At 43.6% G+C, this 24,532-nt stretch overlaps 4 protein-coding genes across 6 annotated transcripts; 3 read left to right on the plus strand and 1 right to left on the minus strand.

Annotated features, from left to right (window-relative positions):
- The first annotated feature begins 514 nt into the window (after positions 1–514).
- LOC117848027 (uncharacterized) lies at positions 515–1,801 on the plus strand. The gene has a single exon (XM_034729329.2). The coding sequence runs from the start codon at positions 1,014–1,016 to the stop codon at positions 1,497–1,499; it is 486 nt and encodes a 161-aa protein (XP_034585220.1). The 5' UTR covers positions 515–1,013; the 3' UTR covers positions 1,500–1,801.
- A 4,196-nt stretch (positions 1,802–5,997) lies between these two features.
- LOC117849749 (protein DEHYDRATION-INDUCED 19 homolog 2) lies at positions 5,998–10,889 on the plus strand. Of its 2 annotated transcripts, none has more exons than XM_034731415.2 (5): positions 5,998–6,434; positions 6,554–6,717; positions 9,088–9,165; positions 9,304–9,644; positions 10,403–10,889. In XM_034731415.2, coding segments are annotated over exons 1-5 (678 nt in total). In that variant the 5' UTR covers positions 5,998–6,340; the 3' UTR covers positions 10,404–10,889. The 2 variants fall into 2 exon arrangements, with proteins under 2 accessions (XP_034587306.1, XP_034587305.1); XM_034731414.2 differs by having other exon boundaries at positions 5,999–6,434; positions 9,304–9,572.
- Positions 10,890–13,217: 2,328 nt separating this feature from the next.
- On the plus strand, positions 13,218–17,830 carry LOC117847493 (lysophospholipid acyltransferase LPEAT1). 2 transcript variants are annotated; one of them, XM_034728708.2, is made up of 9 exons: positions 13,218–13,888; positions 14,501–14,620; positions 14,733–14,770; positions 14,935–14,999; positions 15,702–15,770; positions 16,154–16,287; positions 16,834–16,974; positions 17,090–17,153; positions 17,478–17,830. In XM_034728708.2, the coding sequence occupies exons 1-9, from the start codon at positions 13,376–13,378 to the stop codon at positions 17,495–17,497; spliced, it is 1,164 nt and encodes a 387-aa protein (XP_034584599.1). In that variant the 5' UTR covers positions 13,218–13,375; the 3' UTR covers positions 17,498–17,830. The 2 variants fall into 2 exon arrangements, with proteins under 2 accessions (XP_034584599.1, XP_034584598.1); XM_034728707.2 differs by lacking the exon at positions 17,478–17,830 and having other exon boundaries at positions 13,219–13,888; positions 17,090–17,374.
- Positions 17,831–19,678: 1,848 nt separating this feature from the next.
- On the minus strand, positions 19,679–24,081 carry LOC117847492 (disease resistance protein RGA4). Its single transcript, XM_034728705.2, has 3 exons — positions 23,137–24,081; positions 20,177–22,728; positions 19,679–20,050 (listed from the first exon to the last, which is right to left on the minus strand). Exons 1-2 carry the CDS (start codon positions 23,922–23,924, stop codon positions 20,187–20,189), a joined length of 3,330 nt encoding a protein of 1,109 aa, XP_034584596.1. The 5' UTR covers positions 23,925–24,081; the 3' UTR covers positions 19,679–20,050; positions 20,177–20,186.
- Between the last annotated feature and the right edge of the window lie 451 nt (positions 24,082–24,532).

The raw sequence follows: 24,532 nt of genomic DNA on the forward strand, positions 1-24,532 counted from the left end.
CCCCGTGTCATTCAAAGGATGACCATGAACTATTCCGGCATAAGCTTCTCTGTTAGCTAACTTATCGTGTAAAGCAACTAAGATCCCCTTTGGCACGGCTTAGGTCAAAGGGGCTTCGACTAACGCGCATTATTTAGCACTGTATGTTACTATAGCGCGAAGTCGGGACAGATACTGAGATCTCAAAATGAACTGGAAAGGAGGTGAAATCCAAAAAAAAAAAAAGACTCCCCGCGACTTCGGTTCCGCTTACAGTTGCAAAACCGAATCCCAAACGAGCTCTAAGATTCCAAGCAAACTTTGAAAGCATCTATGCACTTGTTAGTCAAATGCGGTTCTGTTTGTCGTAGAGCTAGCATGGTTACGGCTGCGACCTACTAGAAGAATTGCACGTCAGCATTTTGGATGTTATAAAAATAAACAGAATGGAAATAAATTAAATAGGATGCACTGTTCTATACTATCCTAAACCCATTCAGCACCATATATAAAACCAAGCTGCCCAACTAGGTGTTTGCAAACGTTACCGAGTGCCAACAATCATGATCTATCCACTCATCACATTAAGGACAACGAAGCTCATCATGGACACACCCTTTGCACAATTAAAGGAGGTTGCACGAATTAGGTAGGCACTCTTTGGGCGGCTTTGCATTTCCTCACGCCAAGAAAGTTCGTTTGGTACGTTGGCAAACTGTGACTATATCAAAACGGTGCCAAAAACAATTGCCAAAGACCCAGAGAATCAGTAAAAAGTCAAGGACTATATTTTGTGGTGTGTGTAATACCGAAATTCAAAGCCAACGAAGCGTAAACCCTGCTTATTTTACTCCATTATTGATCACGTCGCACACTTGACACTGATATAAGTTGCAGCTGCGCTACGCCTTCCCTCCCTCACCACCCCAACCATTTCTCCGCTGCACTGAGAGCTCGGCGGCCACCTTGAGCCTCCAGGCCAACAACCTCTCTCCAGCAAGAAACCAAGAACCAGCGCGCGCGGCCAGCCAGCCATGCCGAGCGCCGCCGGCGGCGCCACCTACAAGGGCGGCATCAAGGGCTACTGGAAGCGCCGCGGTTACGACCGCCTGGACGCCGCCGCGGCGCAGCGCCGGCCGCGCCTCCCCACCGCCGAGCTCGGCGGGGGCTCCGGAGCTGTGCCGCAGCCGGAGCAGGCCAGGCGCCGGCGCGGGTGGCGCGTGCGCCGGCGGGCGGGCGTCGTCGGTCGGCGCCTCCTCCGCGCGCTCTCGCCGCGGCGGTTGCTGGCGCGGCTCCGCGACACCTACGTGAACGCCATGCTCCGGCTCGCGTCCTCCGCCGCCGTCGCCGGCTACGGCGCCGCCGGGCCTTACTGCACGGCGGCCGACCCCTTCGCGCGGCCGCGGCCGCTCACCGGGGATTACGACGAGAAGGCGCTCGTCGAGATCTACCGGGCCATCCTCGCGCGCGGGGAGGCCGCGCCGGTGGTCGCAGCCGCCCGGCTGCCCGCGGTGGTCTGATGATCTGCCGGACCCGGCGGCGATGCCGATGGGAGTGCAGGAGCTCGTCGCGCTCCTCTACGCTTCTTGTTCTTGCCTCATGCAAGACTCGTGTATGCTAGAATTTCCTTTTGTTACATATATAGCGCATGAACTTGTATGTTAAAATGGAAATTCTATTGCTCTCAAGTTCGTACTACTTGGAGTGGCACTCGCACGGTCGCACCAGTTCACCACACGCTTTGAAGTTGAACCTGTGAATTTCACTACAATCTGGAAGAAACCTTTCAATGAATGTCGTCTCTTCATAGGGGGTTTGCAAATTCTTTCAAATTGAACAGAATTACAGTGAACACGTACAAAACAGAGACCGAACAGTGCAGACTGCAGACCACACATAGCTTACATTTACACCATCATATACTTTCAGTACGATGGCCAATAACGTACAGAGAATTGACACACTAGCAGCCCTTCATTTTGTTTATTTGTTTCTTGGCTAGATGAATGGCTCGCTGTATTCGTTTCCCTCCATGTGAGTATGGTATGCGACTGACGGCTAGTGAATGATTGTGTACCAGTAGGTGCAGGTCAACCGAACTCCAGCTTCCCACGTAAGGCGTGATGCTTCTTCGGCACTACTAGCAAGTAGTATATTTTCAGAATGGCGACAGGCAGAATAAAATTCGTTGGGATTTGGCACGTCAAGTTGGGTGCCGTTTTGGTTGCACTCCCGATCATCCTACGCAGCCGGCTGCTTATCATCCGCTCTGCTTGTAGCAGTAGCTACCTCTTTGAACACAATTAAGGATCGAAAAAGAAATTAAAAAAATCACGTCCCAGTGAATCTCAAATTTAAACTACAAACTAGTATTATAATCGCTAGCGCAAGTTCTTCATCTCCGAAGAGAGTTCTACCGGCACACTCGCAGTCGCGAGCGTGATGATGCGATCTTTGGTGGTGCCACGCCTTGCCACGTCCACGTCTCGTCGGCACCCTCCCCATGGGACAATTTGCAGATGCGCCGATGCGGCGCCCGTATTGCCCGGCCGGCGCCCGCCATCACCATCATGGGACATCGCTAGCTACCAAAGTGCCCATCCATCCACCCCCATAGGCCATGGCGCCAACCAACACTAGCTCTGCTGCCGCCAATCCGCCATATCACCTAATTAAATCCGCGCGCAGGCGGCGCGTTTACTGCGCCGTGGGGGCGCGCGGCGGTCGCCATCGCCGCCGGCTGCCACGTAAGGCCCGCGCGGCGCCGGATGGCGACGGGACGCAGCGCGCATTGCCCGGGCATGGCCGCCTGGCCGGGCAGCAGCAAGACGAGAGCTTGCGTTGCGTCGGCCACGCCGCGTCACGGGTCTTTTGGGGGAGGAGGAGCGGGACTTGGCAGGGGGTGGTGCGGGCGGCGACGAGCGGAGGAATACCGCCCGGGCGGCGAGGGCGGGTCGCTTTCGCGAGGTTCCCCGTCAGTTTCGGGATAGCGTCAGGATCATGCTGCGCTTCCGCTTTGATGCCCCTGCACGTTAAACTTGGAATGATGCGGGGACTGGTGCAGCAGCACTGGTAGTCTAACAATTATAGCACGGGGGTGTTTGGATCTTTAGTTCCGGTTAAAATTCATGTCACATCGAATATTCGAAGGTTAAGGTAATTATAAAACTAATTACATAGATGGAGGCTAATTCACGAGACGAATCTATTAAACCTAATTAATCAATTATTAGCACATATTTACTGTAGTACTATATTGTCAAATCATGAACTAATTAGGTTTAATAGATTCGTCTTGCAAATTAGTTTCCATCTGTACAATTAGTTTTATAATTAGTCTATGTTTAATACTCAGAAATTTTAAGAGGTTCTAAAGAACCAAACATCCTCTGAGAATGACGCGCGTAGGCTTTAATTATGATGGATCGGCGGTGATGATGATGGGCACAAAAACGCTCACCAGGAAAACACATCATGGCTCCCGAGATCCGGATGTTGGAGGGCTCTCTACCAGGAAAAAAAAGTTGTAAATTGTCGTTCGGCAGTTTTGACAGCTTTTGTTGGAGCTGAATTTCACAGCTTATCTCTTCATGCTCATCGAATGCTATCTTCGGCTCTACTATGAGTAACAAATTCAACAATTTTGACCCCCTTTACCTTACCGTGCTATTTCCCTCATTTCTGTTTTTTCTTGTATGCCAATGCTGCCATCTGTAACCAAAAAAAAAACAATATTAGACGTGCTACTTACCTTGCTAGAGCCTCTATTGCCACGTTGACTCGAACCTAGATATATTCACATGTCATTTGAGAACCATCAGCAGCACGGCCTTTAATGAAGAAGGTGATGACGGTGGGAACGACCAAGCCTGCAGCCATTTGTGGAGCGGAAAGAATAGCACGTAAGCTCAGGCTATTTGTCACTTAAGGCGATAAAATTGCTGATGTCACCTTTAGTGATGGCACCTAGGAATGCGCGGGGCCATGCTTTGTCCTCCGACTTTGGCGATTACTGCTGCCGCATCCGCTACCACCGGTCACGTCCCTCAATCACCGCCGCGCCCCCTCTCCTCTGCTCTTCCCCGCGCCGCCGTCCTCAACCGTCTCCGGTGACTCACGCCACCGAATCCGCAGCCACCCTAACCTGACTTTGCTCGGGAGCTCGCCGTGACTCCCCCACCACCTCCACATGCTACCGGTTGTCTTCCACGACCCGCGAAGTCCCGCCCACAACCCGCCACCACCGCCCGCTACCTACCCGCTGCCGACCTCCTCTATATCCTGGCCACACCAAAGACGGTCTCGCGATCGACAATCCAGAACCAGAAGCTCCAGAATCCTGAACCCTAACCTTTCGACGGTGCAGCAAGAATGGCGGGGGCACAGCAGCGGGAAGATGAAGAAATGGGAGATGGAGGTGCTGACATGTGAAGCTCGCCTGTTAGCTGCTATAGGTCGCGCGTAGGCGACGGTCATTCCCTGTCGCATATGCGACATCTGACGTTCGCGGCCGCAAAAGCGTTAAACATCTGAATGGAGTCTGAATTTCTATGGCCCATTTAGGCAGCAGCTGGATTAGAAGAGAACTCCGCAGGTGTGAATGGGCCTGGGCCACAACCAGTCAACCACTTCTCAACAATCAGCCCTTCTCCTCCGCGTACGACTATAACCGTTTGTCGCCTCAAGGACGACGGATAGGCCGCATCAATCGGCCCAACAACATATTTAATTCGCATGCGTAGAAGGTCCACTTGTATGATTGCTCGGGAGCTCCTGCAATTATTTTGGCTCCGTTAGACTTCCGTAGCCTAGAGCTTTGTTTTAATTGGTCCAACCACTAGCTTCTACCTAGATCTGTGTGTGCGTCATGGACGGTCGTGATTCTTTTTTCTGATTTCGGTTTTCATGTTTTCTTTTTCGTTTTTTTCCTTTCGTTGTTTTGCTTTATTTTTCTTCCGTGTTTTCTTTCGTTTGTTTTTCCCGTCGTTACTTGCGTTAATTTTTTTCCTTCCGTTTTTTTCTTTTTACTGTTTCGCTTTCTTTCATGCGTTTACTTTTTTTTTCCATTTTTTTCTCCATTCTGTTTCATTTTCATTCTTATATTTTACCGTGGTTCTATTCTTTATTTATGCATATCAATTTATTTATTTTTATTACTTTGTTTTTTAACTAATTTGGATATTTTTTCTTAAATTATAATTTATATTTTTAATTCATATCATCCATCATTATTTTCGTATATAATTGGAGGTTATAGGTTTTCCCATAATAGTACTACTTCATAGATTAGTTGGTGATGCAAACTGATTTATTACTTTTACATACTAACTTGTTCGTCATATGTACATATTTTGTTCATCTTCAAGAGATAATTTGTTCACCTTCAGAGAATAATTTGTTCGCTTTTCAATAGTATTGTTTATCATCTGTACATATTTATTCTTCTCCAAGAATAATTTATTCATTTTGCAAAATAAGTTGTTCAGCGATGTCAATTTATTTGTTCGCAACGTTCAACCTTTTGTTCGCAGTATATTATTATTTATTTATCATGTTTAATATTTTGTTCTTGGTGTTGAAACATGTGTTCGCAATGGTCAAAATTAATTATCTTGTATTAAAAAAATGTGATTTTAAAAATATTATCAAAATATAGTCGAGTGTGATCTTATTCTGAATATGCAATATGAAATCGAAATTTAATTTGGATGCTCGGATTATGATTTATAATTTTTTAGTTTCGAATTTGCATGTACACGTGTGATGTTGCATGCATGTAGTCTCTCCTTCTCTCTGATCTTAAATGCTAAGCACGTTTCGATATATCACTACGAACAACCCAAATAACTAAGTTGGCATGTAGCCACATGTACTCTTGAGGTGATAAACCGCGGATCTGTCGCCCTCTGCGACAGCTAGCCGCACCCTTCTCCTCCTCCTCCGCGGCTCCGTCGCAATGGCCCACCAAACCATACCGTGCCCAGCCCTACGGCTAACCGTGCGCGGTGCGCCAGGTCCGTCCACGCTCCACGGCTCAACCTCGCCTGTCCTGTTACCATTTCCCAACCACCTCCTTCCCCAGCTTTCCTCTTCCCCCACGCTTGCCTTGCCAGCATCATTTGCTCATCACTCGCCGCGCCACAAGCCAACACCACCACACGCGCACACGCACGGCCGTTGAGAGAGAGACAGACAGGGAGGCGCACAGGAGCAGTGGAAGAAAAAAGAGGCCCAGAAACCGACGGAAAAGATCATCACGACCACCGCCCTCAAAAGCGGGGAGGAGGAGGCCGGCAAGGATAGAATAGAAGAGGGAATCCTCCTCCGGGGCTAGGGTTTCGTTCGATTTCGACCGCCCGCCATGGACGCCGCCGACGACTGGGGCCACTCCTCGTCCTCGTCTTCTTCCGCCGCTGCCGCCGCTGCCGCCGTGAGGCGCCTGCAGGCGCGCTATGGTACGCCCGCCGGCCGATCGGTTTTTTACTCCATTTCTGGTTCGTTCTGATTCCGTCTGACGCGGGGGGTTCTTTTTTGATGCGTGGTGGCTGTGGGCGCCGCTGGTTGCTTCGCGCAGATCTGTACATGGGGCTCAACGACGCGGACGCCGGCGGGGACGAGGCCGTGGACCCGCGCGGCGGGGCGGAGCTCTACAACTGCCCATTCTGCGGCGAGGACTTCGACTTCGTCAGCCTCTGCTGCCACATCGACGACGAGCACGCCGTCGAGGCCAAGAGCGGGGTGCGTTGCTTTTTATTCCATCTTGTCCTAACTCTTTTCTGCTGATACCTGAGATTTTTTTGATAATTGCTGATACCTGAGATTGGTGGTAATATGCATTTCTAGGCATGCGTTTTTTGCCCTTTTGGTGGGGGTGCTTACATCGTGGGGTTGTGCCTTAGATGTTGGCAATTCACAATTATGATGATTACAAGGACTGCAGCTTAGAGTGCCTGGAAATATACCTAGGTTTGTCGTGTCCAGTGCGGAATACGTTTATTGCCTGCTGAAATACTAGAAAGAAGGGATGCTGTGCTGGGAGATTCTTTGTCCCTTCTTTTTTCTGGAGGTATTTTGGATGGAAATAAATAAACATATAAATTCTTTCTGTGGGTGCTGTGGTTTTGTGAATGGGTTGTCATAGATTGGAGCAAACAGGTGTCAGCTCTTAAGAACATCGTTGATTGGAATTGTGGGATGGGTTTACTTTATGGGGGTTTAGGTTGGTGGGTTTCTTGCTGGATTGGAGAAAAGGTATTCTCAATGATTGTGTTTGTTGGAAAAGAGGCTGGTTTTGGTTTTGGGCTGCACCGGGAGGGTTTTATCATATGGGTTAGCTGAACTTTTCTCTTTTGGGTTGGCTTAGGTGTTAGCATTTCTTGTTATCCAGGTACATTTATTGTTTATGGTCTGCCATTTCTTGGAAATCAACCAATGGAGTAGGAAATCTGTTATTATTCTTGATGTTTTAAAATGTGAATAGCTTCCTCATTTATCCATAGTCTCTCTGTTTCTGTTGATGTGCAGCACCCATGTTGGCGTCTAAACGTCTAGATACTTTTCCCCCCCTTTTTCCTTTTTTTTTTTGGGGGGGGGGGGGGTTCTACGATTTTGTAGGTTTTAGGTTGGAGAGGCTCTACTATTTTTCTTCGCAGCAGATGCATGCTCTGGTCAATAAGACTGTTTTGTAAAACTGTGACTTGGTAATTACTCCTGTGATTGGTATGTTTGTTATGAATGAATGTCTGTTAGTTATTGAATAGATTTATAGAACAGCTAACGTAACATTGTCCATCCATCTTGACTTTGATACAACTTTCTGCTCCTTAAGAGTGTAAAAATATCTGTTTGGGAAACATGATTCTGAAGATGTAGGATTACATATTGCATACCCTGCAGAACCATGCTCTTGGTAATGTAAATGTTTTGTCAATATATTAGGTGCTAAGTGGCCAATCAATTTAGAAGCAGGAAAGCCTTGAGCATTGGTTTTTCATCCAGATGCTGTTGGGCCTCTAGCCCAATTCAATCAAGCCTCAGTGGGCAAATGTTTACCTCACATATCTTGGAGCTGTGAACGCATACGTCAGCGTTTGGGTTCTTACCATTTCTCCCAAGCTTTAGTTGGATTGTTTTCGGTACTTGTAGAAACAGGTTTGCTTATTCTACCAGAAGTGCAAAACTAAACCATGGTTAACCAGCACAAAACGTGATTGACATAGATCCCACATCATTTCTTCAATGTTGCTAGTACATGAGAGTCATTACCATTCCTTGCAGTAAGACATATAGTTCATTCGGTCTATTGTACCATCCAGAGTTTATTTTTGGATGCCAGCCCAATTGCCTGTCTCTGCTTGTTGAAACTTGAAGAAAAGTTTGGCGTGTTGTCATTTTTGCCTTTATCACTTCTGCTAGACTCATTGCTGTCTCCCATCTATTGTTTTTCTTTTGCTACTCTTTCTTTTCCTTGTGATGAATCTGTACTTTGTTCAATGTTTCTCTGTTCAGAAGATTGAATATGTAAATTTCAAGCAATGCACTCATATTCTTGAAGATTTCTGTTTTGACATTTAACATTGTGATTCCTGGTGCTCAAACTCCATTGGACATTTTTCCTTTTGGAAGTTTACATGGGTTGAAACCGGTTCGAAAGTGTGAGTGCTCACCTGGAACCATGGCTATTTTGAAGGGGGTACAATGCTGGGTTACTTGGAGTCTATCAAGTGAACTATCTAGATTCTTGCAAAGTTCTACAGAGCCATCTGAAAAGTGGTAGCTATTTTAAGAGTAATAATGCATACTAGTTAGGGAAGTATTCCAGTTTGATTGCTTCTTTTATTACTTTATTACTCCCTCCGTCCCAAATTACTATTCGTTTTGGCTTTTCTAGGTACATAGCTTTTGATATGCACCACCTAGATGTATACTATGTCTAGATACATATCAAAAGTTATGTATCTAGAAAAGCCAAAACGAATAGTAATTTGGGATGGAGGGAGTAGTTTTTAAGGCGGGATAGCTCTTTAACCTTCCTTCACAACTAGAAGCACCCTACACAATGAATTTAAACAGCAAATACTCACGGAGTTTGCTTAAATGCTCTTTCAGGTATGTCCCATCTGTGCTACAAGGGTTGGGATGGACTTGATAGGACACTTGACTATGCAGCACGGGAGTTATTTCAAGATATCCTTTTTTTACTATGCTTCTGCTTCTGCTGATGTCTTTACATGCATTTCTACATTTTCGCATTGTGCTACAGTTGAAGATATATAGGCTTGCTGGGAACACAATTTACACATTGATTTCCTTAGCGAATAATACATGCAACGCAGGCGCAGAGTCCGAAAAATATCTTCAGGGTCCCATTCTTTGCTATCTTTGTTGAGAAAGGACTGGAGAGATGGCAGTTTGCAGTCATTTCTCGGTGGATCATCCTATGTATCCAATCCTCCTGCTGCAGCACCAGACCCATTTTTGTCATCTTTAATTTGTAGTTTGCCTGTGGCTGAACCATCCAAAGATTTACATTCCAACTCATCTGACAATAACTTTTTGCTAAATAAATTCCCAGATGAAAAGACTGTAGAGAGGTATGTCACCTCAAGCTTGTTCTTTCTGCCGCCTCATTCAGCTCCCTCTTTGCCACGATACCATTGTATCTGGTCAGTGGATAATAGTTCATAGTTTTTCATGTTATGTTCAATTTTCATTTTTTTTTGTGTTTGTGCATGATCCTTATTGACAAAACTTGTGTTGTGCAATGTTAAAATCACAGCTTTCATACTAATCATTTCAATTTGTTATTTTTCTTAATACATCTTCCATACTAATCATTTCAATTTGCTATTTTTCTTAATACGTTCATAATTCATCCTTCATGGATATATTGGTCATTGTACCCCCTTTGTGATGCTAAGATGTACTTTATGCTGATTGTCATCATTCTTAGGTCTATTTGCAATGTGCCACCGTTCAAAGAAATAGGTTGAAAAAGTTGCACTTTGAATATGTCATAAGGGTCCATAGATTGATGGTTGATGTCGTGGTCCTTATGGCTTTGTGCTTTTACCAGAAGCTATAATTATATTCATGTTGGAATGATGACTGATTTTGCTTTCTGGGCTTATTTTTTACATTTTCATTTAGTGCTAACCAATGCTGTGGATATCTACATGACATGCATGCATGATTGCATCCCAGAATGCCCTTCTTTTGCATCTGCTTGTAGGCCTATGAAATGAACAAACCTTGATTTTGTTTGTCTGCTTGCATGTATTTCTTAATTTCTCAATGCTAGTTGTAAACGGCCATCTGAAACTTGTGTGCTGAACAAAATCTTGAACATTACAGAATGATGTGGTTACCATATTCACTTCAGTGTCTAATCTTTGATTAAATTGGTGTGGTGGTGAATCTACAGAGCTGAACCATCCCTGTCGGAGAAGGATCAGAAGGAGAGGGCTCAAAGGAGCAAATTTGTCCGTGGGCTTGTGCTCTCGACAATATTTGATGATGATGACTTGTAAAGGAGATCATCTTCCTTTGATAGCAGCTACACTGCACAATATAGTCAACGAGCACAAGAAAGGGAACAGTCTGCACTTTCTCAATGTTGCTTCTGCTGCTGCTGCTGCTAGCAGACCTTCATGGCCAAACAGATGGTCCATCTAGGTTCATGTATGTACACATGGCATAATATGCATGTATGTATGCATGTTTATCTCCCTACATGCCCATAGTGTAACAAGAGAGTAGGGGAGGAGGAAGGTCGTTGTATTCCAAATTTCCATGCCAAATAAAACAGGACAATGTCCGTGGAGTGGAATTGTGCATATAAGAGTAGGGATGTACTCGTCATGTTTTAGGACATTCTATTTAATTGTTGTAATAATATGCTGTGTTTTGTATATGCTGTTATCACATTCCATCACCGCTCACTTGAATCCCTTCCACCGCTACACGTGAAACTTAGGCTCAGCTATTTTTTACAAGCTACCCCCTCCATTTTTATTTGTAAAGGGCATGCATATCAAAATTGAAACTTTACAATTTTTATCAATAATTTAACTATCAATTTTATATTTTTATAGTGTAAACATTATACGGTTGGATTCGCAATCAAATATACTCTACAATTCAAATATACTCTACAATGATCATAAATTTATAAAGATAAACAATATAAATTAAGATAAATGAATGATCATAGTGTAATTTGGAAGATCGTGCCAAGTCATATCATACGTAATAATTAGTTTTTAAGGGATCCAAAATCCAAATAATTCCTTAGGATTGCTTGGGGGCAAATTTGCCATTATTTTTTGTGAATATGGCCAGCAGCTCACGCAGATGTTCTGGGATGTTTACCAAGGTGCTTCTGCAATTACACATCTTAGTTTCTTGCTCGTCGGGGCTGATTTTAAATTTTTACCTGAATCTTGATCTGAAACATACATGGTGAAGTTTAATAAGAATCTTTACGGCCATGGTCCAAGCCTTTGATGTTACCTCAATAATAGTCTCAGTTTAAGCTTCAAAAAATATTGTGCAATTATGTCCTGAAGCTAAATTATGCAGTCTGTTTGCATATTTTAGAAAAAAATGCACTTCTTCTGTTCTTCATGACACGGAAACATTGTGAAGCGAATGAAAATATTGGCTTTCTTGCGGAAGAACAGCATGCTAGGTTCCAGGGCTCATGTCAATCCGTTAGGCACAAAATCGAGTAGGGGATTCCACGAGTTCAGTTTCTATTCAACCTCAATATGCAAAACATACTCCTTTCCTATATCCGTTAAACCATTGCACGTAACAATCAAGTAATTATTATTAGTTTGTCTTCTACATTGAGAAATAAAGATTTTCTATCTACCATGACTTGGGATTAACACCATATTTGGTTTAGTCTCATGACGTAGTGTTTATAAACCCAGCCCTGAGAAGCTGCATGGATGCTCAGCACATTGTTCTCTATCCTGTTCGTGTTTGAACAAATAAAATTTTACATTACAAGATCTAGGGTAATAATGGGAGCATTTAAGTCACGCTTCAATTAGGTATATGGAGTAAAGACGACATTTTAGAAATCTAATGGACTAGATAGACATTAGTGTCAAAGAGGAAATATACCCTAATTCAAAAATATGAAATATAAAACGTATTTGTACCATATAGGTTGCCGCACCTTTCAGTTTTAATAAACAAATTTCTAGCTCCATTAATATATAAAAAAATAGCCTTTATCCTTCATCATCAAGCACCACCTTTTAATCTTAATCTTTGGGTTTTAGTCTCATAATTTAACTTAACAAAAACTTTTCATAGTTCCTACTAACCATTTTCAGAGTTCCAACTAATAGTTTCAAGTGTCAAACTTGAAAATGTAGGGTCGGCAATTGTTTTTGTTAACTTTAAGATTCCAAGTTGCAGTTTTAGCTTTTGAATCATTACTAAAACTTTCAACTCAAACTTTAATTCTTAGCTCGATTACATGTTTCTCATGTAGGCGTTAAATTGCAACGGAAAGTGTAAAATGGATTCTAAAATGTTTAGGAAAAAGTAACACAAGTAAGAATACTTTATAATTATTTAAGTATGTCTAAAGTATAAAACGATTACGACAAATCATCCTCCATTCCAAACTAAAAAATGTTTTTTAGTTTTGTCCTGCATCAATTTTCTTTAATTTTGGTCAAATTTATAAAAAAAAGATTGACAAACATCTACAACATCTTTATAGTGCATTTATTTAGTATATTATAAGTTACTTCCCCGTTCCAAATTGTAGGTAGTTTAAGTTTTATGGAAACATAGTTTTTTGCTATATCTAGATTTTGCTATGCACTTAGATATAGGTCATGTCTAAATATATAGAAAAATATTTATCTAAAAAACTAAAATAACCTATAATTTAAAATGGAGGGATTAGTGAAATTTTCTATAAAACTTCATCAAAGTTAAGAAGTTTAAGTTAGGAAAAGACACTAAAACATCTTACATTTACTAGGATAAACGAGTGATTTTTTTGAGGGGATAAAAGAGTGATTTGCCTAAGAGACAATCCAAAATATCAGTTAACCGACACCATCATAAAATTCAAACCGAATCAAACACTTAAATACAAAGTTACTTGTGAGCACGGGTAGTTTGCGCCGGAGGCAAATGCAAAAGATTTATCATTTATATACCACCACCGCGAAACAAACCCAACCAAACACCTCCTTAGCCGTTCGATCAAAATTCAACGGGTTTTCTTCCTTCTCCCCCGCCACCGTCTGGTCGTCGTGTCCTCGTCGCACAAGTCGCCACCGACTCGCATCTCCGTCTCGGCGTCCGCACCATGCCCATCCGGCGTCAGCGCTAGGGTTAGGGTTTCCGCTTCGCCTTCACCGCTATGGCTCCCAACGACGCCGCTACCACCGCCCCGTCCGAGCCCGAGAGCGTCGGCGGCCGGATGAGCAGTGAGGACACGGTCGCCACGAGGCCGCTCCTCTCGTCGCCCTCCACCTCCCCCTCCGCGGCCTCCACCGCGCCGGTGCAGGAGAGTATAGAGGAGCTGGACCGGAGGTACGCGCCGTACGCGCGGCGGGACGCGTATGGGCCGATGGGCCTCGGCCCCGTGGGCGCGGCGGAGGCGTTCCGGCTGGCGTTCGCGGCTGTCGTGCTCGTCCCGCTCCGAGTCGTGGCAGGCATGCTTGTGGTCGTGGTCTACTACCTCGTGTGTCGCGTGTGCACGCTGCGTGTGGAGGAGGAGCGGGAGGGCGGCGAAGGGGATGGGTACGCGCGGCTCGAGGGGTGGAGGCGGGAGGGAGTTGTGTGGTGCGGCCGTGCGCTCGCTCGCGCCATGTTGTTCGTCTTCGGGTTCTACTGGATTCGGGAATACGACTGCCGCTTCCCAGATGCTGAGGTAGTGGACTAGTGGTGATGAGTAGTTAGTTTGGTTCTATAAGCAAGCTTCTGATTGTTTTATTTCTGCTTCTTGATTGCTTTGTGCTGTAATTTCCTGAGCAAGGGAAGAGCTGGATAGTGACGCCATATGCATCATGTTAGCTATGGGACTGGGTTTCGTGGGCTAGTGTTTTCCTGTGGGGATCAAAAATTGGATCAGCACATAGGTCGATGAAATCTTATCCTTACTATGTGCATCCTGTCATTGCGCATATGTTATCTATCAACTTAAAACAAAGACTTGCTAGTTTGTTGCTGCCACTTCCCACAAGCCACATTGCCATCCCATGTGTTCATTTGCAGCTAAAATGTTACTAGGTGTTAGAGAAGTATTTGTGATGTGGGGTTTAGATATCGGAATGTGATGATAGTGTGGTGGTTGTGTAGTGCAGTTATCATTTGTAGCAGAATATGATATCAATGTACTTTTAGCCTTTATTGATGACTGTCAGCCTCAATGTAATAACAGTGAGCCCTACTTGAGGGCTTGAATGGTGATTGGTATGAATATCATATATTGCTAGTTTTGTGTCTCTGTCATCTCCAGCTATGTGGTTCTTTATTTTTCCAGGTTGAGCATGTGGACCAGTCTAAAGAAATGGAAAGGCCTGGGGCAATTGTATCTAATCATGTTTCTTATGTGGATATTCTTTATCACATGTCAGCCTTTTTTCCCAGTTTTGTTGCTAAGGTACTGCAAACATTTTATGACATTGTGATTGTTTATATGGTTTCTCAAATTTTTTGCATTAAGGTATATTGATTTTGACATGTCTCTTTTGCACATTTTGTCCTTCTTGAAGAGATCAGTTGCCAGATTGCCCCTAGTTGGTCTCATAAGGTACTAGCATTCTCTACTGTCTTTGGAGTTATGTTTTCCTGAGTTTCCTACCAGAAATTGTGACATGGACTTGTTGTAGATAGTTTGATTAGATACATGTTTGTATTTATATTTATCTTGTGCAAGATGAATTAAAAAATGACTTGTGCTATATAATCATGCAGCAAATGTCTTGGATGCATTTTTGTTCAGCGGGAGTCTAAAACATCAGATTTCAAAGGCGTTTCAGGTACTTGGTGATGTCCATGGTCTTAAATCAAGATAGTTAGTATTTTGCTCTTTTTTGTTTAGTTTCTATGGATAAAAACTTATTTTCTCATCATTAAAACATGAGTGTGTTTTGGAATATAAAGTACTAGTGACTACCAAATTTTGGTTGAAATTCTGCACCGAACCTTTCACTAGCTGATGCCACTATTAATTCCATCCATGCGCCTGGAACTAAAGTGCCCATTCAATGCAGTGTCCTGTCAACTATTAACTGATCGAATATTCTACAATAGACGAACCATATTTTGATGGGACAATACCATTCTTGGCAACACTGAAGTTTTACAGGTGGGTCGGGAAGGAGGGAGTTGCTTCCGTAACCAACTAAAAATCTAAGAATATTAAGGAAACAAAGACAGTTCAAGAACCATAAGAATGGGTAAAAATATTGAAAATTCATGAAATATCTAATGGGGTTTAACTAGATTTGGAAGTTTTGAGAATTAATTAGATGGCACTGCTAGCTTTTCTGTACAAGCACTAGGACGAGGCACCTTTTCTGGATACAGACATTGGTTGGAAATTAATCTTTGATACACTGCTAAAAGAGGCACTTTTGCTCATCTGTTATATATCTCATGTAGTTTTCTATGGTAAGGAATACTGAATACGTGATTCCATTTTGCTTCTTTCATCTTCTGATGTTCTATTCTGCACATAGGTGCTGTAACTGAGAGAATCCAGCGTGCTCATCAGCAGAAAAATGCGCCAATGATGCTTCTCTTCCCTGGTAAGTTGAATAAACTTTATATTTGATGTTATCTATTTTTAAGTCTTGTTTTGGATACCAACTGATGATTTTCTAGTTCAGAGGTTTTTGCTAGAACATATATGGAATATAATCCCTGATTTGTGGCTCTTGTTGGGTTTCAACTCTAGCCTACCCCAACTTGTTTGGGACTGAAAGGCTATGTTGTTGTTGTTGTATATATGGAATATAATATTTACTTTTTCATGGAACCAGTGACACATCTTCGTCGCATTATCATCTTTGATCTTTGTTGTCATCTTGTGATTCTCTTGTTGGTTTTGCTATCCAGTCTTGATAGTAAGGCCAAACTGTTGCTTATGAACATAATTAATGCTTTGTTTTAATTACATTTACTATGGCAGAGGGCACAACTACAAATGGGGATTACCTCCTTCCATTCAAGACAGGTGCTTTTCTTGCAAAAGCACCAGTTCAGCCTGTCATTTTAAGATATCCTTACAAAAGATTTAATCCGGCATGGGAGTCCATGTCAGGGGTGAGTATCACTGGCAATTACCTTTTTCTGATTGAAATTTGCAATTTAAATGCCAATAATAAGGAGGCAGGTGAGCAATACCATGAAATATGCTATTAAAAACATGGTGCGATCCTCATTATTGCAACTTTTTACTCGTAGAATCATATGGATCTGATTAATTTTAGGCTTAAAAGTTACAGCCATTCATTTTGCTGCCATTTTGTACCTCTACGACTACATTATTTATTGACAATAGAAGCCATTGAATTTTTGTTTAGCTTGTAGATGCAAAATAATACAGAGAATAGTCACCTCTAAAATCACCAACACTTAGTAAAGTTTATGAGACAGCTGTGGCCAGATCCTTTTTCTCAATGTTTGTATGGTATTATGATATTATCTGTAATGATGTTCGAGTGCCGTGGGGGAGTTGTTCTGTTTGTTAACTGGTTTAAGAAATAAGAATAGATTCTGTTTGGAAACAGTCTATATGTGACTTACTAAAAATGCCTGTTGTCCCTTGTATCTATTTATGTTTGCTGAATTCGCATGAAAAATTTCCAGGCACGCCATGTATTTCTGCTCCTCTGTCAATTTGTAAATTATGTAGAGGTGACCCATTTGCCTGTCTACTATCCTTCTGAGCAAGAAAAGGATGATCCTAAGCTCTATGCAAATAACGTGCGGAAATTAATGGCAGTGGAGGTATGTTAATTTCTTCTAACGCTTATAAATGGTTAATGTCAAGGAATAGTTTCATTGTATAACATTTTTTGTACTATGGTAAGTTCCATGTGAAAATCTTGACTTCCTTTTTTAGGGAAACTTAATTCTTTCAGACCTTGGGCTTGCGGAGAAGCGAGTGTACCATGCGGCACTGAATGGTAATAGTCTACCTCGTGCTTTACATCAGAAAGATGATTAAAATTCCATGCTGTCGTGCTTCCATAATACTGACAGTTGAGTGGCTTGTTTGTAACTCTGTATACATGCTTGAGTGTTGTCATGGCTGAGAGGAGTGTTGTGAATACCCTATTGGGACATAAAGCTGTAAAACGATTTACCAACTGTCATAGTTCATGTGAAACTGTCGATTATACTTCTACATGACAGGGCATCTGCACATTTGGTCTTGTGGTCACTCCATGTGAAACTTTTTACTATTGCTTGTTCCACAAACTAAACCATCTACTTGGTCTTCCCTGCAGGATTGTTGTGTCAAAGCTAGTTTGGATAAAATTTGGAAATGCTTGCTGTTAGTTTTTCCTAGTTGTCCCTGTACCATTGTTGTAGAGGAAAAGAAAACAGATTTTGTCACCAATCTTACTCGTCAAAGACCATCTGTAGATGACCACACCATTTTGCTGCAAGAATCACATAGGCTTTTAAACCAGGAGTTACAAATAGGGAGCAAGTGAGGCATAGCGGGGAATTTGCCATTTTCATATACTCGGCGTCACAGTCGTGAGTATGTGTTTTGAGTTGCCATGATGTACCCGATGTATTTGTTGACTAACATGTGATTGTCTAACAAATATAATAGCCTTACTTTGTTCTTAAACCATTGCAGGCTTATTAGGTGTTTTCACCTTTTATTTTCTTTGCTAAACATTGAAATATGCATCCTTTCTTTCCACTTCATCTTGGGAATCTGGAATGGTTGTTTATGGCTGGTTGTGACAAATCATACTGAGTTTCGAATCAGACTTATTATCTATCTGTATTGCCACTCCAACGGTTCTTTTTCTTTGATTATACCCCGTATCTCTCTGAAGCTATATTAATCGGTTCCTGCTTAAGCACGGTTTGCTTTGTGTGTTGCAATATTTGATGGGTGCCTCCCTGCTGTGTTTGGTATAACCGGATGTTTGGTTCAGCAACTTCTATTGAAAGAAACGGAACCATATTGTCGTGCTAGGCTGGGGTTTTCTGTGTATCATTTGTGTTGTTGCGAAGGTTATCTGTGTATCACTTGGGTTGTTGCGAAGCTGATGATTGCTGAGCTTGTTTGGCGTTGAAGTACGCATGCCTGCCCAGGCATGGAACCAGCTACTGTCAGTTGGTCACACTACTAAGCATCTGTGGTGACGCAACATGACTCCTCGAAACGTTTGTCACACACTTTATACACGAGTTGTTATAAGATTATGGCGCCAAGGCTCGATTACTAGATGATCTTATCCATGGGAGAGGCCTGCCCGTGTCATCTGCACGTGTGTGACTAGTCCATGGATTCATGCTGTTGATTTGCCGTCGCACTGGAACAGGCTGTGTTTCCCGACTAACGTATGGTTGGAGTAGCCACACAATTATTACAAGATAGTGTTCCATCTTATAGCTTGCCTAAAGAAAGAGGAGAGATCTTCACGAGTGCTACTTGGGCGAAAGACTATTCCTTGGTTTGTTCTGATCAAGCTGGGTAACAAAGCAGTAAAAGTAATGCAAAGAATAAGCGCATATGCAGAGTTGCAGACACAAAGAAAGTGATTGCAATTTGCAACAGAATTTGTCTTGCAACGATTTTTGGGCCAAGCAAATGAGGTCACAATTACTTAAGCATTCCACATGATACTTATGCCAAGATTGTAAATAACACACCACAAGACCAATGCACCATCCAGCAAAAATGAACCTTAAGCTTAAGGTGTGGTCACAAGACAATAAAATATTTATTTGTGCAAACAGTAAATCAACAAAAAATATTGTATTTTATAGTCGTTTGACCACAGCTTAAACTTAAGGTTCATTTTTGCTGGATGGTGCTTGTGGGTGTTATGTTCCCACGATGGTAAATGTTAATTAATGTAGCAGTATTTATTGCTTAATGCTATCTTTGGGTCACATTGTGGATGCCCTAATGGCGCGCGTGACCGGCAGTTGGCCGCCATCTCGTAGGGCGCCAAGCCTGCCTGTGTCTCCTGCACACTGACCACTGCTATCTAAACATTTAATGGAACTCCTGGAACATAAGGGAGAAGGAAAAGAGTTACATAGCGGAAAGGAAGCCTCTCTCCTCGATGGAGAAAGGACTCCAAATAAAATTACTATCAACTGGCCAAACTACTTTTCTAATTGGCACCTGATCTACCATTCTATTCCATCCCTTCCAAATTGTAGGTCGTTTTAACTTTTCTAGATTCATAGATATTATTATACATCTAGACATACTCTATATGAATCTAGAAAAGTCAAAACGACCTACAATTTGAAACAGAGGGAGTATATTTTATGGTACCCGCCCACGACATCGAATGTAATCCTGTTGCTTTTAATAAATGAAGCTCCTTGTTTCTAAAAACTAAAGTACCTTGAGGTATATATCATTTTTGGCCTTTGGAGTTGAACTAATAATTTAGAAGGAAGAAACTTAAGATCCTTTTAAGCACAACACACCTATATTTTATGAGTCTTACGAAAATACTTGGCTTTCTCAGTAAATACAAGCCAGTAGGTGTTTCCATTATTATCTTTAAAAGGTCTTGCCATTACATACAAAGATCTTTTTTTTTTTCGGAATACGCAGGAGAGCTGCGTATCATTGTATTAAGAAAGGAGATAAAAGGCTCATATAACCATACAACACCACACACACCAATACTACACACACCTCATAGGTTCTAGGTTACATACGCGCCCGTTAAAATTTAAAGGTCGACCACCCCTCACCAACGGACGTTGCTAACCCTCAGGTCGAGCAGCGACCAGATCACTAATGCCTTTGGCACCTGCCAGCCTCCAGAGAATAGCTTCTTCCTGTGCAAGGAGAAGCACCCGCTCCATCCTGGGCAAGGCACCATTAAACACAGTATACAAAGATCTTATTAATGCTGACAATAGAAGTGGACGCTGTATCTCTCCCGTTTTCATCATTGCTTCTCTAGATTAATCTTATATGCAAGAGATTTACCTCAGATCATTCATATTCTTGTTTGTGTGGAATTGAATGGTGTTGTTGCTATATTGAGCGGTCCCCTTGAAGTATACTTTCCTGTTTGATCAGTCAGCACAAGAGAGTATCTTATTGCCTCCTCGGCTGGACATCCCTGGATTCCATTCTCATATGTTGGTTCCTCCAGAGCAACATATTTCCCCAGTGGCTTGCTGTTCCTCGAATCATCCCTTGGACTATTAAGTCCTGAATGATCAGAAATAGAGCCTAGTATGCCATTTGTTCTTGGTTGGACTGTACTATTTTCATGTCTAGTCTGCACAGGCGTGTGTTTCAATGGCTCCTCCGTCAGCAGTTGCTCATCAATGACACTCTCGGGAGTTGTTTCCTCTGTCTCAACTGGACTCTCCCTGGGATCATGGTGTACAGCATCATCCATTTCACTGCTGAGTCCAGAATTGTTACAAGTGGAAAGAGGCATATGTTGTACACAAGAAGGTCTGGGTGCCTCACCACCCTCATGCCTTGATTCCTCTGGTGAGGCAACTGGGTTCTTTTCATTATCATTTTCCACCAGATCGTTAACATTTACAAAAGGCAAAACAATCGGCCTGTTAGGATGGTTCCGTGCTGCTTCTTCCCATTCTTGTCTTGCTGGCTCACTGATTTCAGGATGAAGTTCGATCTCCTGAAGCATTCTTAGGTGTCTAATTTTGATGCCTGAAGGACCAGCTAGATGTTCACATAGGAGCTGGAGGGAGACAAGTTCTGGCAGAGCTCCTTCTTCGATTTCAGGGAGGACAGGGTTCTGATGTCGCACAAGAAAACACAGACGTCTCAGGCTTTGGTACGTCCCACCTTTAATGACGAAACCATCAATCTCATCAACAATCAGTTTGAGGTAAAGCAAGAATGGCATTGCACTAATCGCAAACAAAAGATCCGTAGAAACAGTGGTACATGAAAGGCACAATTCAGTGAGTCTTGAAAATATGCCAACAAACTCAGGATATGTTGATAAGTTGCCATGCAGTTTCAGTGAGCTGAGATAATATGTTTCCTGTAAAGATGTGCTATGACGACACAGTTCTTGCAGTGCATTCAGTGATCCTCCAGGCACTCCTTGAAAATCAATTGACAGGGAACGAACATCTCCAGCACCCATGGGAGTTTTGATGTACTGCCGAATGGCCTTTACCAGTTCAGCATTCAAGTGGTCATTGCCTTCAATGTCTGCAGCGGACTCGCACCATATCTTCACCTTTTTCAGGTTCTTCATATGGACCATGAGTTGCAGAAATCCTTGCATGTGACTCCCATCGCCAACAAATCCTGCTAAGGTCTCCAGTTTGCTTTTTCTAAACAGGTCCTCAAGTCCTTCATTTTTAGACAGTCTCTCCATATTACTATTTGATGTGCAGTCTTGATCTGAGAGCTTAAACTTTCCAATTAGATTAGTTAAACAAGGAATCCCAATGACTTCAACTGGCAGCACATTTACCACCGTTTTACTCAGAACGAGTGTCTCTAACAATTTGAGTTTTGCAATTTCCTTAGGAAGATTTGTAACATTGCGACCGAGGCTCAGGTATCTCAGATTCCACAGCTTGCATATTTTCCTTACATGCCTATCATTCACATCAGTGCATTCTTCGAGATCCAAGACTCTCATCAGTTTATACCTGCCAAAATCAGAAATAGCAACACCTGCATTCCCACGGACTGTCAGAGACCGTACGCGAGATAAGTCTGTCTTGAAGGTCATTTTGGACTGTGTATCATTGACATCATCATGGACGAAGAGGTGACGGACTATTTGGTCACTTGGAGTGTGAGAGCACAAGATGAATTTCTCACACATGGCCCTGTGCAGCAGGAACTCATGCATGATGCCATGGGTTTTACACATCTTAACTTCCGCATTTTTTCTTGTTTTGACAGGCAGGACTATATTCCGGTCGATGAGGGTCTTAAAATTTCCATTTGCAACACTCTGTTCACTCAATGTAATGTCTTCGCTTCGTGCATATCCTTCAGCTAGCCACCGCCTGATTATGACATTCTTCCTGAGAGGACGGTCATTAGGGAATATACCAAGATATAGCAAACAGGTCCTGACAGTGAGGTCAGACAGACTGGTGTAACTATCCATAAGCACATCACGGAGCCTTGCGAAGTTGGGCTCACCATCTTCTCGTTCAAGATAAGAACCCAGCTTGCTGCATAATTCTGAGCAGAATTGCCCTGTAGGTTCATCTTCACCACTCAACTGTCTGGCCACACTGACAAGAGCAAGTGGAAGGCCGCCACATTTCTTCAGGAGTGTTTCTGAACCCTGCATCAACTCAGCTGTACATCTTCCGCCAAGAGCAATTGTCATAGAATCTCTCATTCCAAGAGTTCTCATTTTGTACACACAACCGTTAGCATTGCTGCGTCTATTAGCTGTGGCCCGAAAGGTTGTAGTCACTACAATTCTGCTGCCTTCTCTATTTTCTTCAAAGGCTGATGTTATAATATCCCACTGCTCCTCCTCGATGTCGTCGACATCATCAATAACAATCAAATACCTTGCAAAATAAACAAAAAATCGTTAATTCTGTGACTTTAGTTTACAAGAGTGCTGCAACCCAGCAAGTGCACTGAAAACCACAAAAATATGACGTTTTTAGAGCTTATTGCCCTTTCAGGAATGACGTTTCAGAGTGTGCTTTTTACCTTTTCCAAATAGTGATCCTTAATCAAATGCATATTAAAACATTAGTAATGGTAGAATCGTTTATTGGTCATGATTGCAGATTAAATATAGTTGGGGGCTCATGTTTCCCTGGAGTTGAAGGAAGATTGAATCGAAACATCTTCATGCATCTAGTAGTACACGCGCAAATTCTTCGGGTCATGATACTATCACCTCGCCCACGAAGCAATGAAATGTGTAAATTAATTTGACAGCGCCAGGAAAGATGAACGCGCAGTACCTCTTATCCTTGAGGTATTTGGTGAGCGAAGATTCGGAATATTGCTGCCCCGGGAGAAGCAGCTGGTGTATATTCTCCAGAATCCCGGCGACATCGCCGTCCTCCGGCGAGCGCACGGCGACCCAAGCGCGACAAGGGAATGCATCGGCGACAGGGGCGGCGTGATAGACTGCCCTGGCGAGAGTAGTTTTCCCCACGCCGCCAAATCCGACGACGGCGATAACCCTCGGCTGGCCCTTCTCTTGGTCCAGGTCCAAGAGCGCGAGGAGCACCTCCATCGGCTTGCCTATGCCCACGGGGCGGCGCGCGGCGTGGTCGGCGGCGCGCCGCCTGGCGCCGGGGAGCTGGCCCTCGGGAGGCCTGAGCACCCGGGCGCTCGCCTCCTGCACGCGCTTCTTGAGCCTCTTGATCTCCGCCGCGAACCGGTAGCAGGTGCGGAGCGCGCACGCCCTGTGCGCGGCGCGGCGGAGCCACGACGCGCCCTCCACCCCGTCGCGGGCGACGCGGTGCACGAACCGCTCGATGGAGTCCTCGACGTCGTGCGTCAGGGCGCGCATCTCCCTGCTGTAGGCCCGCGCGACGGCGGTGCGGCGGGCGCCCCTCGAGCCGGTGAGCTCGTCGTCCACGGCGGCGGCGAGCATGCGGAGGTCCTGCAGCAGGGACTCGCTCTCCGGCTCGAGATCCTTCAGCATCTTGTATGCCTGCCCCAAGCCGAGAGCTTCGAAGAGCCTCCCCATGACGTTGTTCAACACAGCGGCCGCCGCCGCTTGCTCCAGTGGTAGCACCATGGCCAGTGTCCAGTGATACTTACTTCTTCCTTTGCTGCTAGCTCAATAACATCTTTTTGGAGAAGAGGACTACTGCCACGGAGAAGAGGAATCTGCGACTACTTTTCTTCCTAGTGCAGTGACTCAGCGAGGCATTGACTACTGAGAGCCGGCCGCTCTCCTGATTGAGTGCTTATATTTATTATTCCGTGGAAGACGGATCCAAGGTGAATATATTTTAAATATGTAGTACTTGTCACCACGTGTAAAATTTGCAACTCAGTACATGTGAATATACTGATGGGTTGTAATTTGGACACAAATGCATGTGAATAGTTACAATTTAGGCATGCAAGTTGATGGTTAATGTAGCATATGGATGATGGAATTGAGCAAATGCTTGGATATGAACAATTGTAATTTGTTGGTGAATTTGGTAGCGCTAGTGGCAAGTTCGAAGGTGGTGAGTTTTGTGGCGGTAGTGGCAGTCGTAGGGGTGGTGTAGTTGCAGTTGTAGAGATGGTGATGAGACAAGCCAAATTTAAGCTCGGTGGAACTTTGGTGTTGAATTCGACGGACAGGTTGAATTTTTGGACTATCTATGTTTCATCATGTGTTGGTTGAACTAT

Source organism: Setaria viridis, chromosome 3, assembly GCF_005286985.2.
Source record: "Setaria viridis chromosome 3, Setaria_viridis_v4.0, whole genome shotgun sequence".
Taxonomy (NCBI): Eukaryota; Viridiplantae; Streptophyta; class Magnoliopsida; order Poales; family Poaceae; genus Setaria; species Setaria viridis.